Here is a 14182-nt window from a genome sequence, read left to right as displayed (position 1 = left end):
ACTAGAACTCCTCAGACAAATGTCCAAAAATCTAGTCCTTACAGATAAAGATTACAGTAATAAAGTAAACTGGGCCATTCCACAAACGCACACATCAATAAAAAACAACACAGACCTAAGGAAATATCACGGAACTTTTCCATGTTACAAAACTGAGGTCATCATGAGCTCAATGAAATGATAAAAGAAAGTTCCTCAAAATAAGACACATACCTTACAGTGAAACCAAATTACACAGCCTTGAAAACTAACTACTTTCTCAGAATGGTAACAATGTACTCTGTGTCTCTAAGAAACCAAACCGATCTAGGTTTAATTGAGGCTGCCTTTATAAAATGAGGCCAACTTAATCCTGTAGACTTGGACAGAAGTTCAAGTTCTCCACCTCAGAAAAAGTCCCAACGTATCAAATGGTTTAAAATACTGCTCAACTCTCCTTTATCAAAAATGTCCCTGCAGTAGGTGTTAATCAGTCACTACTAGGACTCTGCACAATGCAACCTGTGTGTACATGGTATTTTACTACAGGAAGTAGAAAGTTCAGTTTACCAAGAACACCACATTTCACTTTCAAGGGTCTCGAGAACTAATCCCTCTAACAGTAACTAATTTACATTTCATTCCAACCGAACAAAACAGTGTAATTTCAAGAAATCCAAGACTGGGTATAACTTCACTTCGCAAAACCAGGTATGTGGGGTTTTTTTCCTTAAAGGTGCGTCATAGCATATAAATAGAAATAATTTGCAACTTTTAATCTCATGAATAAGATCTTTATTTAAAACTCTCACAAAGATAATGAATTCTTTTATGCCGTATTTCCTCAAATGACAGACATATTAAGACTCTATGCCCTAAACTAGGTGATGCTGCTCATCTTAAGAATAAAAAAGACATCTAAAAGAAACCTAAGGTGTCCTTTTCTCAGTGCCCAAATACACAAAGACAAGTCTGTCTATAGACAGCAAAGGTGTTTTCATCCTAAACAAAAGTTAAGACCAAAGAGGTAAGAAAATAGAAAACAAAACATAGCTTAGCAAACTAGCTACAGATCACACACAGCAGGTGACAGGAAGCCTTGTGGACACTTCACACCCACAGGGCTGAGCTTCATCTCAGGTCAACTGCAGGCCCACCTGGACTCTGCAGAACCTCCACCCAGCAGTCTCATAAAAACGGAAGAAGGTATATAATCATCACGGTCATCCTGGCAATAAAGGAGAAGCAGCCTCCTTGAACCCAAGAAAGTCACTCCTCCCTCCAAGAGACACCAGGAGCCCCCTTGACACCAAGGACACAAAGAAAGTGAAGCAGCCAGACCCAAAACAAAAATAAAATTTAAAAGAGGGGCATGGGAAGAGGGATGACAGTTAAATTAAATTTATCCTAGGACCACGTGGAGTCTCAGGCTATTTGGGGACTCAGACTCAAAAGTAAAAATAAAATTTAAAAGGGGGGTAGGGCGCGAAAGAGATGACAGTTCAATTAATTCTATGCTAGGACCACTTCGGGTCTCAGTCTACTTAGGGTCTCGGACTCAAAAATTAAAACTAAAAAATGGGAGGGGAGAAGACAGTTCAGTGTGTGTGCGAGAGGACCACTTGGGGTCCAGTATTTGCTGGGGAAGGGAGAGTCACGGCTGTGTCCGGCCTCGCGGTCACCCGGTGAGAATCTGGCTAAGTTTACACTCGAGAACGACAGAGCAGTGCCCGCTTTCCCGGGAACAATGCCCGGACCTGGAGAAGAGGGTCTGAGGGCCCCACTCACTCCCTCGGGATCCCGGCCCCGACCCCTCACCCGGCCCGCGCCCGTGCAGGTGTCCCCGGCGCCCGCGCCCCTGTGCGCGCCTCACCCAGCAGCGCCCGCAGGTGCTTCAGGCGGGTCAGCACGTCCTTCTTGGGGTCTAGCACCTTCTGGGTGGACTTCTTCACATCCCCGTGGCTCCTTCGGGAGAACATCCCGCCGCGGGAATCCCGGGCCCCGCCGGCGGGGCAGGAGACGCCTGCGCCGCGCGAGTCACCACATAGAGTCGGGGCCGGCGCGTGTCGCGCGGGCCACTCGCCGCCCCCCCGCTGGGCCGCCGCTGCCGCCGCCTCAGCTGTGGCTCCAGGAAGGAGGGGCGGGCCGGGCACGGCGAGGGGCGGGGCAGGAAGGCGGTGTCGACGCGGAACCGACCGCCCCGCCCTGCGGGAGGCGCCGGCTAGCCCCTAGGATGCAGCGCACGCGCGCGCGGTCCAGACCCGCCTCATGGGGGCGGGCCGGGAGCGCCGAGCCGGCGCCGCGAATCACAAAGAAGCTTGCAGCACGCTGTGCTCGCTGTACTACCTGTCCCGGGATGCATCGCGACAGGGCCCTCCAATTAGGCTGGCGTGACTTCCGTACGACGGGAGTCAGTGGGCCGGCTCTGAGTATTTCCCCTGTCCCCACCCCACCGTAGGCCGCAAGTGCTGCTGGGAAATGTAGTTCTCGAGGAGGCGAGCCGCTGCGACCCCCTTCCCAGGGTCCTAAGCAGCTGGGTACCGTCGCCCACCCCGTACCCCGGAGGCCCGGGGCTCCCGTACCTTCATTCTCGGATCTGTGCGCCCACCCCAGTTCCCTCTAGTGCAACGTGAACCACAGGAACATCTCAGTAAAAAAAGTTTCAAGGCTTTTCAAATGCAAGCCGCTTTAAGTTTTGGCTTCTTTCACACTAGGAAGCCAGGGAGCGAGTGGGAATGCCTTTGACCATACCACAATCGGAGCTCCAATTTCACGCTAAAATGAATAGCTTTAGCAGCAGGGCATGCCTAGGTGAGGAGTCCAGCCAGTACCCTTGGTTCCTGGGACCCAACCTCACGGAGTCCCTCACTGGAGGGCTCCTCAGGATCTTGCGTCTTGCTTTGTAGGAAGTGCATGTTCTGTTGTGCAAGATATAGTAGCAGAACCAGAAATAGAACCTGAGGGACCTGACTCTCAGGCCGGTATGCTTTTTAAGGCCAGGCCCCTGTAACCCGGGGCAAGACTTTGAGATGGAAGATGATCTTGAGATTTCTTACAAGAGATCTGGAGAGTTATTTACTGGCATCTGGATCCTTTCATGCTCCAAATTTTGACAACATTTTAGCAAGTACTTAAGCTGGATCTTTAAAGTCATGTGCTTTCCATCAAATTGGGACTACGCAATTGGATCTTATCTCATTCAGCTGAACTATGGCGGGCGGTGCAGCTGGGCATTTAGACAGCTTTGTATCCTCGTCACTGAGCACACTATTTGGCCTCTAGACGCACTCAATAAAAATTTGTTAAATAAAATGGAATAAAAAACTGAAACAGTCCTATGTATTTATCCAAGCATGCAAAAACTATCTCCTAGGGGTTGGCCCTGTGGCCGAGTGGCTAAGGTCCCGTGCTCTGCTTCGCAGGCCCAGGGTTTCGCCAGTTGGAATCCTGGGTGCCGACATGGCACTGCTCCTCAAGCTACGTTGAGGCCGCATCCCACATGCCACAACTAGAAGGATCCACGACTAAAAGTACACAACTATGTACCAGGGGGCTTTGGGAGAAAAAGGAAAAATAAAATCTTAAAAAATATGTGTATGTATATCCCCTAGTTGTTGGAGCCTCTCTCTATTTTTAGTATTGTCAAAATAGCTTTGATAGAACCCGGATATATTCATACAAAGAAATATTACTCAGCAATAAAAAAGAATGGACTCCTAGTAAACCCAATAACACGGATGAATCTCAGACCCTGAGATGGAAGCCCTACCCTCAGGATAAAGGCAGAACTGCCATACCAGCCTAGGTTCCTAGATGACATCCCAATCAGGACCACAAACCCTCCAAAACTGTTAGAAGAGAGAAATAACCTTATCTCTTAAGTCAAGGCATTTTGGGTGTCCTTGTTACAGCAACTTAGCCTATACTGATTACACTTAGTAAGTCATAATATTCACTGCCCCATTCCTTTAGAAGAAGATACCTTTCATTACCTTGATTGAAAAAAATAGGATGCACTTGTCTTAGGGAATTCAATTTTTCTATCAAAGCAACCTGTCATCAAAGTCATTTATTAAGCACCTACTGTGTGCAAGGCATGAGTCTAAACCTTGGGGATAAAAAGATGTATAAAATGCAGCCTCCTGACCTCCAAAGCTTCCAATCTAGTTGACGGCCAGAGCAACTAGATACAGTCACACACCCCATAACAATGTTTTGGTCAAAGATGAACTGTGCAGATAATAGTGGTCCCATAAGATTAGTACCGTAGAGCCTAGGTGCATAGTAGACTACACCATCTGGATTTGTGTAAGTACACTCTGTTATGTTTGCCCAACAACGAAATTGCCTAAGGACACATTTCTCAGAACGTGTCCCTGTGATTAAGCGATGCATGACTGTAAGTGAAGAGGTAAACGACAGTGTACAGTGAACACATGACACTATCAGAACTTGATAGTACCAGAAACAGGCATTTGTGCATATAGGTTCATCTCATCCATCATATCTAGACTTTACTTACTGATGAAAATGCCTTCTCTAAAAAAGGCAAGGAACATAAATTCTTATTTTGATGCTTTTTCACCCACATGTATATAAATGTGGGATAAGAGTACTTCTCATTTTCTGTTGCTCTCCAAAATCTTTCCTACTGGACTGCGAGCTCCTTAAAGACATTCACCTGCTTTGTAATTAATTTTTTATCCCTAGAGGTTCAGAGTGCCAAGAATTTTGCAGATAAAAGTGCTATCAAATAATGTCACTTTCATTAATAAATCAAGATAATGAAGTCAAGAGTCAAAAACTTGCAATGCAAATTAAAACTACCCTGAAACACCATTTGAATTAGCAAAAAAAAAAAAACAAAAACAAAAACAAGATTTAACAACATGCTGGTAGCAAAACTATAGAAAAACATAGCTGATAGGAATGTAAAATAGTACAACCCCTATGGAGTGGAATTTGGCCAAATTACATATTATTTGCCCTTTGACACAGAAATCCTACTTCTCAGAATCTACTCTGAAGATATACCTCCACAAATACGAACCCACACGTGGAAGTTTACTCCTTCCAGCATTGTTTATAACAGCCAGTGGAGTGAGCTGAACAGATGTGTCCATGTCCTAATCCCTGGGACATGTGATTGTGACTTTTTTTAGAAAAGGGGTCTTTGCAGGTGTGATGAAGTTAAGGATTTCAAGGTAAGATCACCCCGGATTATCTGGGTGGGCCCTAAGGAGTGTCCTTCTAGAGGATAGAAGAGGAGAAGACACATAATTAGAGAAGAAGGCCATGTGAAAATGGAGGCGCAGGTGGAACTCGTGTAGCCACAAGCCAAGTGACGCTTGCAGCCACCAGAAGCTGGAAGAAGCAAGGACAGATTCTCCCTGGGGCTCTTCCAGAGGGAGCCCAGCCCTGCCAAAACTTTGATTTCAGACTTCTGAACTCCAGAACCGTGAGCAAATTTCTCTTGTTTTAAGCAACATAATATGTGGTAATTGGTTGAAGCCGCCCTGGAAAATGAATACCAGCAGATACTGGCGAGAACTCAGTGTGACTGTCTAACAGGATCTGATTGGATCTAGTGCATGTGTACACATGTAAAAGTGGCTGCTTGAATCCAGTGCGTCCACATAATGTAGTGCTATGCAGTACTACGCAACCATAAGAAAGAATGAGAAAATTACCTATGTCCTCATTTGACCTAATCTCCCAGATACATTGTTAAGTATAAAAGCAATGGACAGAACATAAAATACGTCTTTATTTGCTTATTTTTTCAAAAAGAAGCAGTGGAAGGATAAATCAAAAACTAACATTAATGCCTACCTCAGTGGAATGGAGGATAGGGCGGAAAGGAGAAGAGATGGCACAAGGTCCTCTCCAACAACATCATTTCATATAGTTTTGACTTTTGAATCATTTAAATGCTTTACATATTCAAAAATTAAAAGAAAAAGAGGAAACAAATCTAAAAATTGAAAATAAACAGAACAAACAAATGAACTCAACCATATATCTAATTGGTAACATAACTAAACAGAGAAAATAATTATTTCAAGTGACTTTTGAAAACAGTATCCTGATTGTACCTCTGTAGAGGGATATATTCTTTCTTTTTATTGAAGTCACATTGGTTTATAACATTGTATAAATTTCAAGTGTATGTTATTATATGTCAGTTTGTGTATCCACTGCATCTTGTTCACCATCAATAGTCTAGTTTTTATCCATCACCATATATATGTGCCCCTTTAACTCTTTCACCCTTCCCCCACCCGCTTCCACTCTGGTAACCACTAATCTATTCTCCTTATCCACACATTTGTTTGTTTATTTTCCACATATGAATGAAATCATATGGTATTTCTCTTTCTCTGTCTGGCTTATTTTGCTTAGCATAGTACCCTCAAGGTCAATCCATGTTGTCATAAATGGCACAATTTTGTCTTTTTTATGGCTAAGTAGTATTCCATTGTATATATTTACCACATCATCTTTAATGAAGATGGGTATATTCTAAGGGCAAAAAGATCTGAAAAGAAATATTAACTGTTGTTAGGAATTAAGATTTTCAATGTAAGAGAAAGGAGACACACAAATATCAAAATCAAAGAAATTAAATAAAAATTCTGTAATATTAAATTTTACCTGGAAATATCAATTTGAACTCTTGATTTAAAAATACATGCATGGGTCAAGGTTCATTTTTTTTCAGTAGAGATATTTAGTTGTTCCAGCAATATTTATAAAAAGACTTTCCTTTTCCTCATGGAATTAACTTGGTACCTTTGTCAATTATCAATCAAACATACAAGTGTATCTCTATTTCTGGACTCCCTGTTCTCTTCCATTAATCTGGTTGTTTAACCATAAATCATTAGCCCTCTGTCTTAACTACTGAAGCTTTATTGTAAGTCTTGATTTCAGGTAGTATATATCTCCTTGTTTAAGCTTACTTTGCCAATTTAGATCCTTTACAGTTCCATATAAATTTTAGAATCAATTTATCTATCTATTAAAAAAAAATCTGCTGTTTTTTCTAGTTCTTCTAATCTCTGAAAAGGCCCAGAAGAAATGGCACCCAGTGGCAATGAGCACACCCAGCACCCATATCTTCGTTTCCAAATATCATTCCCCACCCCAAAGTAATTAGAGTTCTTTCAAGAAATGGCTGGTTCCAGGTCTGGAGCAGGGAAAATAGAGAGTGAATATAAGATCAACGGGAAAGTCTCTAAAACACAGACGCCAGCTGGAAGGGGTTCCTTATGGCTAAATATAGGATAATGCGCTCATCAAAAAGAATAGTGACTGTTATTGATTATAACACTATGAATAAATCAAAATTCAGGTATCCATATGATGTACAAAAGAAATTTTTTTCGACGTACCAGATGAGTATTTCAAGTAGAAAACCTTTCTTGCACCTTTGATGATTTGGGGAAGACTTAAAAAAGAAAAAAGAATTTAAGAGCCCTCAGGTGGCTCAGACCCTTCCTCAGGAGCAAATGGGGAACCCACTCTGAACTGGGTGTGTTTCAAGATCCTACCTAGGGAAGAGCGCAAGGCTTTAGGGCTTTATAATTCCCTCCCTTCATCACTTGCCAGAAGAGCATCATGTTTTCCTGATGACACCAAATGGGATTTGGTTATTCAGGAAGACAGTCACCAAGAGACCAGGAAAAAGTAAGGAAGGTGAGATTAGAGACCAAGAAGGACCAAAGAATAAACAGGAACACTCATCAATTCCAGATGTTGTCTGGAGCAGAATTTTAGATTTTTTGTTTTTGTATACTATTTACATAAATTCAAGCAAATATTTATTGAACAACTCCTGTAGCTAAATTGTGATGACCATAGTTTTGTACTTTCCCACTCTTTTCTGTTGTAGTGAAAATCGGTCATTGATGGGTTTATGTGAAAACTGCAACTCCCGTCATCATTGATGTTAAGTATTTATCAAGCAATTCTACAATTCATCGTTGCCACGCTTGTGCCCAGGACAGGGCCAGGGTCAGCATTCAATCAATATTTGTTGAATGAATGAACTCATTCTTTCATTAACATCTCAGCATAATTAGGGAATGTTGTTCAGTATAATGATTTTGCTTTAAGTAATGTATTATGCACCCAAATTTTAAAATTCTACGCTTGTTTTCTCAGAAATCTTTCTAAAATATACCTCAGGCTTCCCCATCTTCTTAAATAGATTATTCATTGTTTATGGAACCATACTTTATCCCCCCCAACTCTGGGCCCTTCCTTTCCTCCTAAATTGGTGTTGCCCCTACAAACAAAGCAGAAATGCCTGATAGGGCTGTCCCATATAACTTCTACGACTTCTTACCCAGAAGTTCAATCATTGCTATCAGAGACAATTTGTTTGCCTTTTTAACTTTCATAGTTGGAATCGTTCTAGATGCTTAGACCTGCCGGTTCTGTAGTTTCCAGATAACCTAAATGCTGATATATTTTATTTCCCAATTTTTCACTCATCAGAGTTTTTCAGTTTGGAAGAATTTGTTTTTTTCAAATTGGCTAAAATATCTTGTGCCTGTACATTAATCCTAATTGTCGTGCATATTATGTCAATTTTAGTATATGGAAAAATTCAACTTAGGTACATATTTTCCTATCAGAAAAGCTTATTGTGACTGTCCTCAGGAGTAAGATCTTTTAGAATGTCAGCATACTTGGGTCATCATCTGGATGCTTTTGCCACAAAGAGCAAACCCCTGGTGGACCCTTGTGACACAGAGTCTGTTTTTATTGATCACAGGACCCTTTGCATTCTTATTTTCTAAAAAAAAAAAGCTACAATCTAATAAAGTCAAGTGTTTTTCATGTATCAGCTTTCACCCTGCAATGTCCACCTAACATCCATTCAAGAAGCCTGTTGTGTCCCTGAGAATCTACACCTACCTAGGACTCCAGGAAAGAAGGAATGATGCCCCTTCATAGGAATGAAACACCGACCTCAATGCTTAAGAAACAGGAGACCAATGTCTCTGTTTTCCAGATGATATATTACTGTAAACACTGACAATATATATTTTTGTCCTCCAAAAATATTTCCTATTAGTTTCTTCTCTAGTAGGAAACCATTAGTTTCTTTTCTTTCCAACTATCTGTCAAGCAAGGAGATTTAATACTTAATATTAAACTTGACTATAAATCATTTTATATGAGAATTTTACTTCAGGACAGACTTGAAAAAGTTTTTGAAAATATACTGGCCATTTTGATATGTCTGATGAATGCCTGGTGACAAAGCAATGCCGTAAGGGAAAGAAACCTAATCATTTTTCTAAATTTATTCAAGCAGATGTTTTTGCAGCTGTGCATTTCAACCACCATGTCATCTGCTTTGGGTATATTTTCATTTTTTAATCATCAAAACAGTAGTAACATTTCAGTATTGAATCATGGATACACATCAACATTAGAAAAATGTAAGCCCATAAGTACCATAAGAACTTTTATGAGTGAAAAAACATACCTTTGAATGATAATGTTGGAAAAATGAGGAATAATGGAAACTACCTAAATAGTAAATAAAACTTTAATAGAAGATAATGCACAAAGGCAAGATAGATGAAGTTACATAAGGTGAGGAGCCTGGGAAAATTTGTTTGTTATCTCACATTTGCCACCAATACTCAAAGTGCTACCATTAGGTTTAATATTAGGTCAGATTTACTTCCTAATTTAGAACTGAGTGCTAGATTTTCTAAAAAGGAATGCAGATTGTAGAATGTCAACAAAACTATTCATTCAAAATGGAGAAAATCATCACATAGTTTGTTTTACTAATAAATTCCTGTAATTTTCTAGAAAAATGAATCTCACAATAATTCTTTGGGGGGGCCAGCCCGGTGGGGCAGCGGTTATGTTCGCATGTTCTGCTTCTCAGTGGCCTGGGGTTCACCGGTTCAGATCCGCGTGCGGACATGGCACTGCTTGGCAAAAGCCCATGCTGTGGTAGGCATCCCACATATAAAGCAGAGGAAGATGGGCACGGATGTTAGCTCAGGGCCAGTCTTCCTCAGCAAAAAGAGGAGGATTGGCAGTAGTTAGCTCAGGGCTAATCTTCCTCAAAAAAATAGTAATAATAATTCTTCGGGAGCATAGCAATTCTTGGGAAACACAATACAAGAATACAAATTCTTTACTAATCCACATATAAATGTATGTCTTAAATTGATATTATTTCTACCTGGTATTTCAGACAGGATCTAAGTTGCAAGCAACAGGAATTGGCTATCTATTTAAGTGAAAAAGGATCCATTCAAAGACTGTCAGGCTTACAAAATCAATGGGAGGTTGGAGTACCAGGATTGGAAAATACTAGAAAATTAGACACTGAGGCACCTCTCGGAGGCCTGGACAGGTCATAGAGCAGAGCACATGGGTCAGCACACTATGGCTTCCATAACAATGAATGACCTCCCACCATCCCTCACATCTTCAAGTTCAAAGCCTCAAGAATATTCAATTGGCTAAGTCTTAGTCGGATGCCCAGTTCATGTGTCCACCCCCCTGGCTTCCCCGGGTCAGAAAATCTGAGGTGCTAACCCTCTTGGTAAGTAGGAGGTGGGCACTACCTCTCACCAAGACTACGTAAGATAGGACATCTCCCCCAAAAACAATGGAGTACTTTGCTGGAGGAAGGGATGTTGGATGCCAAATAGATAAAACAACAACAAGGACAAATAAATACATCTTCCACAGAGCAATAAAGAGAACGGAATCATCACTATTTACAATTCACATAAATTAATATGTGCCCTGGAATGTGGAAAGTATCCACCTATAGGTCTGATTTATAATTAAGATCTTGTACTTAAGTAAGATGACTGAAAGACAGTTTACTGCTTTCAGTAAATCTTTAAGGAAGAGCTACATTTGATAGGTTTTTCCCCAAATTTTAATGGGGAAACCCATGATTTCACTTAGACATAGGGTATATGTGAATTATGCAATTATTAAAATCATCATAGTGAATAATTGCAAAGAATTGAATCAAATTTTCATCTAACCAAAATTGAAGAATTCGCATGCCACAGAGAACATTGCTAAGTACCTCCCTTTATATTTTCCTTCTCTTATGTTATTTTTTTCTTCTTTCTGAATTGAAGCACCCCTCTGTGAGCCACTCTAATATTTATCACGTTTTATTGTCCTTCTTAGTAATCTTTTTGATCCAGTCAGTAGACTAACTGAGTACCTACTCTGTAGTTTTATGCACAGCAATGAAGTGACAGGTATAATGAGGATACAACCTCAACCCCCAGAGAAGTCGTAGTCTGATGGAGGAGACAGACAAGTACCTAGACAATAGTAATTAACAATGGTGATACAAGTGAGGCTTTATAGGAAATACCAGGAGGCACTGGGCAGTAGGGATGAGGGGAGGGCTCAGAGAAGATTTCCAGGAGGAGATGGCACCTGAACTGGGGAAAGGAGCTAAACACACCCCAGGCAAGGCAAGGAGGTAAGATGCAATGGGCTGTGTGAAGACCTCCAGAAACAATTTGGTTTTGTGTGGTTGCTACCTAGGTTTGTGCTTGTGGTTATATTCAGCATAGTGTAGGGGTTGCAGAAATGTGTATATGTTTGCGTAGCTTTGTAAAAACAGCAGGGCCAAATGATAGTAAAAGGTGATGATGCCAAAGTGGGAAGAGAACAGTGCACTTCTGTTGAATCTGTGGAAGGCAGGATGCGAAGACGGCAAAAGCAAAGGCTAAGGCTGTGATGCCGGGTCTTTCCCCCTTACCAGCTGTGTGATCTTAAATGGGTGACTTAATTCTCCAACCCTCAGTTTTCCTTATCTGTAAAATGAAGATAAAATTGCACTGAGCTTTTTATTCTAAGAAGTAAATGATCATAAAAAGAATTGAGGACAATGCCTGGTACAAAAATATCCAATAAATATCTTTTGTTTTTCTCTTCTCCTCTACCCCCACAAAATACAAACAAGGCAATTCCTGTTTGCTGATTGTCCATTTGTGCGCACACTTAATTTCTAAATGTGTTGAAAAGAAGGGCTTACACAGCTGTGGTTTCCCATGATTTTACATAGTCCACACTGGACACCATCAGAATAGGGGGAAGCAATGTCCCAGAATCCCTTGTTCCCCATTTTTGTTATGTGCACTCCTTGGCAAGGAAGGGTATTTTCACTGATGCCCCCATCATGCCAGGTAAAATATCTGCTTCTTTCTGGACTTTAAGTGATACTGGATTAAGAATGCTGGGCAAGGGCTCTTGGACCTAAATGTGTGACTCAGCAGTTTGTTCCAAGGCATATTTTACTTCCTTTGGTTGCTGTAAGACCAAACCCATGAATAGTTTATGAGTACTTTCAAAAGGTAAAGTAATAATTCAGATTAATATAAATCAGATTATAATAAATCAAATAATAATTTAAGCTATAACAGTCATAAAAACAACAAAGTAATGCTTCAGAGACTAAAAAGTTTGGCTTGAATAATCTATCAGAAGACTCTAATTGACATTTTTCACTGTCACTTTAAAATTCAAAATAATAATCTTTTCTGGAGCCTCTTCACAATTCTAGCTTTTTCTCATTCATTCATTCATTCATTCAACAAGCACTTATTGAGTTTCTTTGGGCCAGGCACTTATTCTAGTCACTCAATAAAAGATAAAAAGACAAAATCCTTGTTCCCAAGGAGCTCACTATCCCAACTATCCGAAGATGACAGTTTGCAAAATAAATATGAAGTTGTTTTTATTTTTAACTTCCAGAAAGTATTAATGAAAGCCCCTCATTTGTTTTGCTTTTGTATAATTCAGCCTCACTCCGTCCCAGCCTTGGTTGTGATATTGCCTTCTGTAAATCTAGGTTGAATAATTTTACATAAACATCAAGAATTATTACCAAGAAAATCCTAGAATCATAGAAAGTTTTGAGAGTAAAATGTGACTGACTGACGGATGTATTCTTTCTTTATAAAGAGGAAAAATAAGAACCAAAGTTGGTTAGTAATTGCTTGTTAGCCGAACTGGGGATGGAAACACTTACCTGACCCCCACACGATGCTTCCAGAGTCATTAAGGTGGCCGGAAAATACCATCATATCAGAATGCCATTTTGCAAAGCAGTTTCATGCACTTTCTCCCATTTAATCCTCATAACAGCCCATGAATTAGGGTTCTTATCGCCATTTCATCTATATTCAGAGAAGTTGTATGGCTGGCTCAAGGTCGTTCAGCTCACAAGAAGCAGGTCAAAATGACAAATCGAAAGGACTTAGAAAAACAGAGCATAGAAAGTAAATAAATGATTTGGTTAGTCTCCTGGTAACTGGAGATCAAGATAGACCAGTTCAGCGAGAGTAGGAAAGGCTCTTGAAGGAGAATAAAAAGTCTCATCTTGGAACTGAAAACCTACGAAACCTGCAAAGACCTAGGATTCAGCATTAGAGCCAGAGGCTGCTTTAAAATTCATCCAGACAAGGAAACTTGCAGAGTTAGGTGACTTCTCCAAGTCTCTAAAGCTAATTAATAGCCAAGCTAGGTGAGAAACTCAGGTCTCCTGACTCCTGGACAGCGTTCATCTAACCACATATTTGCTGGCAAGAAATGTCAGTGGAAGCTCAATTTTCAGTAAAAACTGGAAGGACAGTGGGCTAATCTTTTATAATGGTAGCTCTCAATGAGCCATGCATCCTAGTATTCATACCCCTGTAATTTTCCTTTCCCCTTGAATCTGGACTGATTCTGTGCCCTCCTTTAACAAATAGAACATGGAGGAAGTGACAGGGTGCCAGTTCCAATCCTAAGCTTTAGAAAGGGCTGGCAGCTTTCATGTTTGCACTCTGGTAGTAGGAAGTTTGACTATCCAGAGACTGCCACCCCATGAGAAGTCTAATCTAGCCATGTGGAGAGGCCATGCAGAAAGGAACTGAGGCCCCTGGCTAACAGCCTAAGCCGAGCTTCATGATGACAGCCCACACCAACTTGCCAGCCACAGGAGTGAGGCCATCTTGCAAGTGCATCCTCCAGCCCCAGTCAAACATGTCAGCCATGTAGAGCCAAACTGTTCCAGCTAAGCCTTACCCAAATTGCAGGATTGTGAACAAATGAATAAAATGCCGTAGTCAGCCACTACATTTAGGGATAGTTTGTTACATAGCAATAAGCAGCTGAAACAGAGAGGGTATCTGCTTGTGGT

The 14182-nt window shown here is 41.0% G+C and overlaps 1 protein-coding gene across 13 annotated transcripts in view; it reads right to left on the bottom strand.

Annotated features, from left to right (window-relative positions):
• RALGAPA2 (Ral GTPase activating protein catalytic subunit alpha 2) overlaps window positions 1-13273 on the bottom strand; it is a 323293-nt gene extending 310020 nt beyond the window's left edge. For 4 of the 13 annotated variants that reach the window (XM_023626011.2, XM_023626010.2, XM_070247007.1 and 1 more), the window contains exon 1: window positions 1853-2410. In XM_023626011.2, coding sequence (XP_023481779.1) covers window positions 1853-1958 — 106 coding nt within the window. In that variant the 5' untranslated portion in view covers window positions 1959-2410. Of the gene's footprint in view, window positions 1-1852; window positions 2411-13030 lie in introns of those variants that run through there. The other 9 variants (XM_070247009.1, XM_070247012.1, XM_070247011.1 and 6 more) reach the window with 4 other exon arrangements.
• Between the last annotated feature and the right edge of the window lie 909 nt (window positions 13274-14182).

The sequence above is a fragment of the Equus caballus genome, chromosome 22 (assembly GCF_041296265.1).
Source record: "Equus caballus isolate H_3958 breed thoroughbred chromosome 22, TB-T2T, whole genome shotgun sequence".
NCBI classification, from domain to species: Eukaryota; Metazoa; Chordata; class Mammalia; order Perissodactyla; family Equidae; genus Equus; species Equus caballus.
This window is presented reverse-complemented; position numbering and strand designations above follow the sequence as displayed.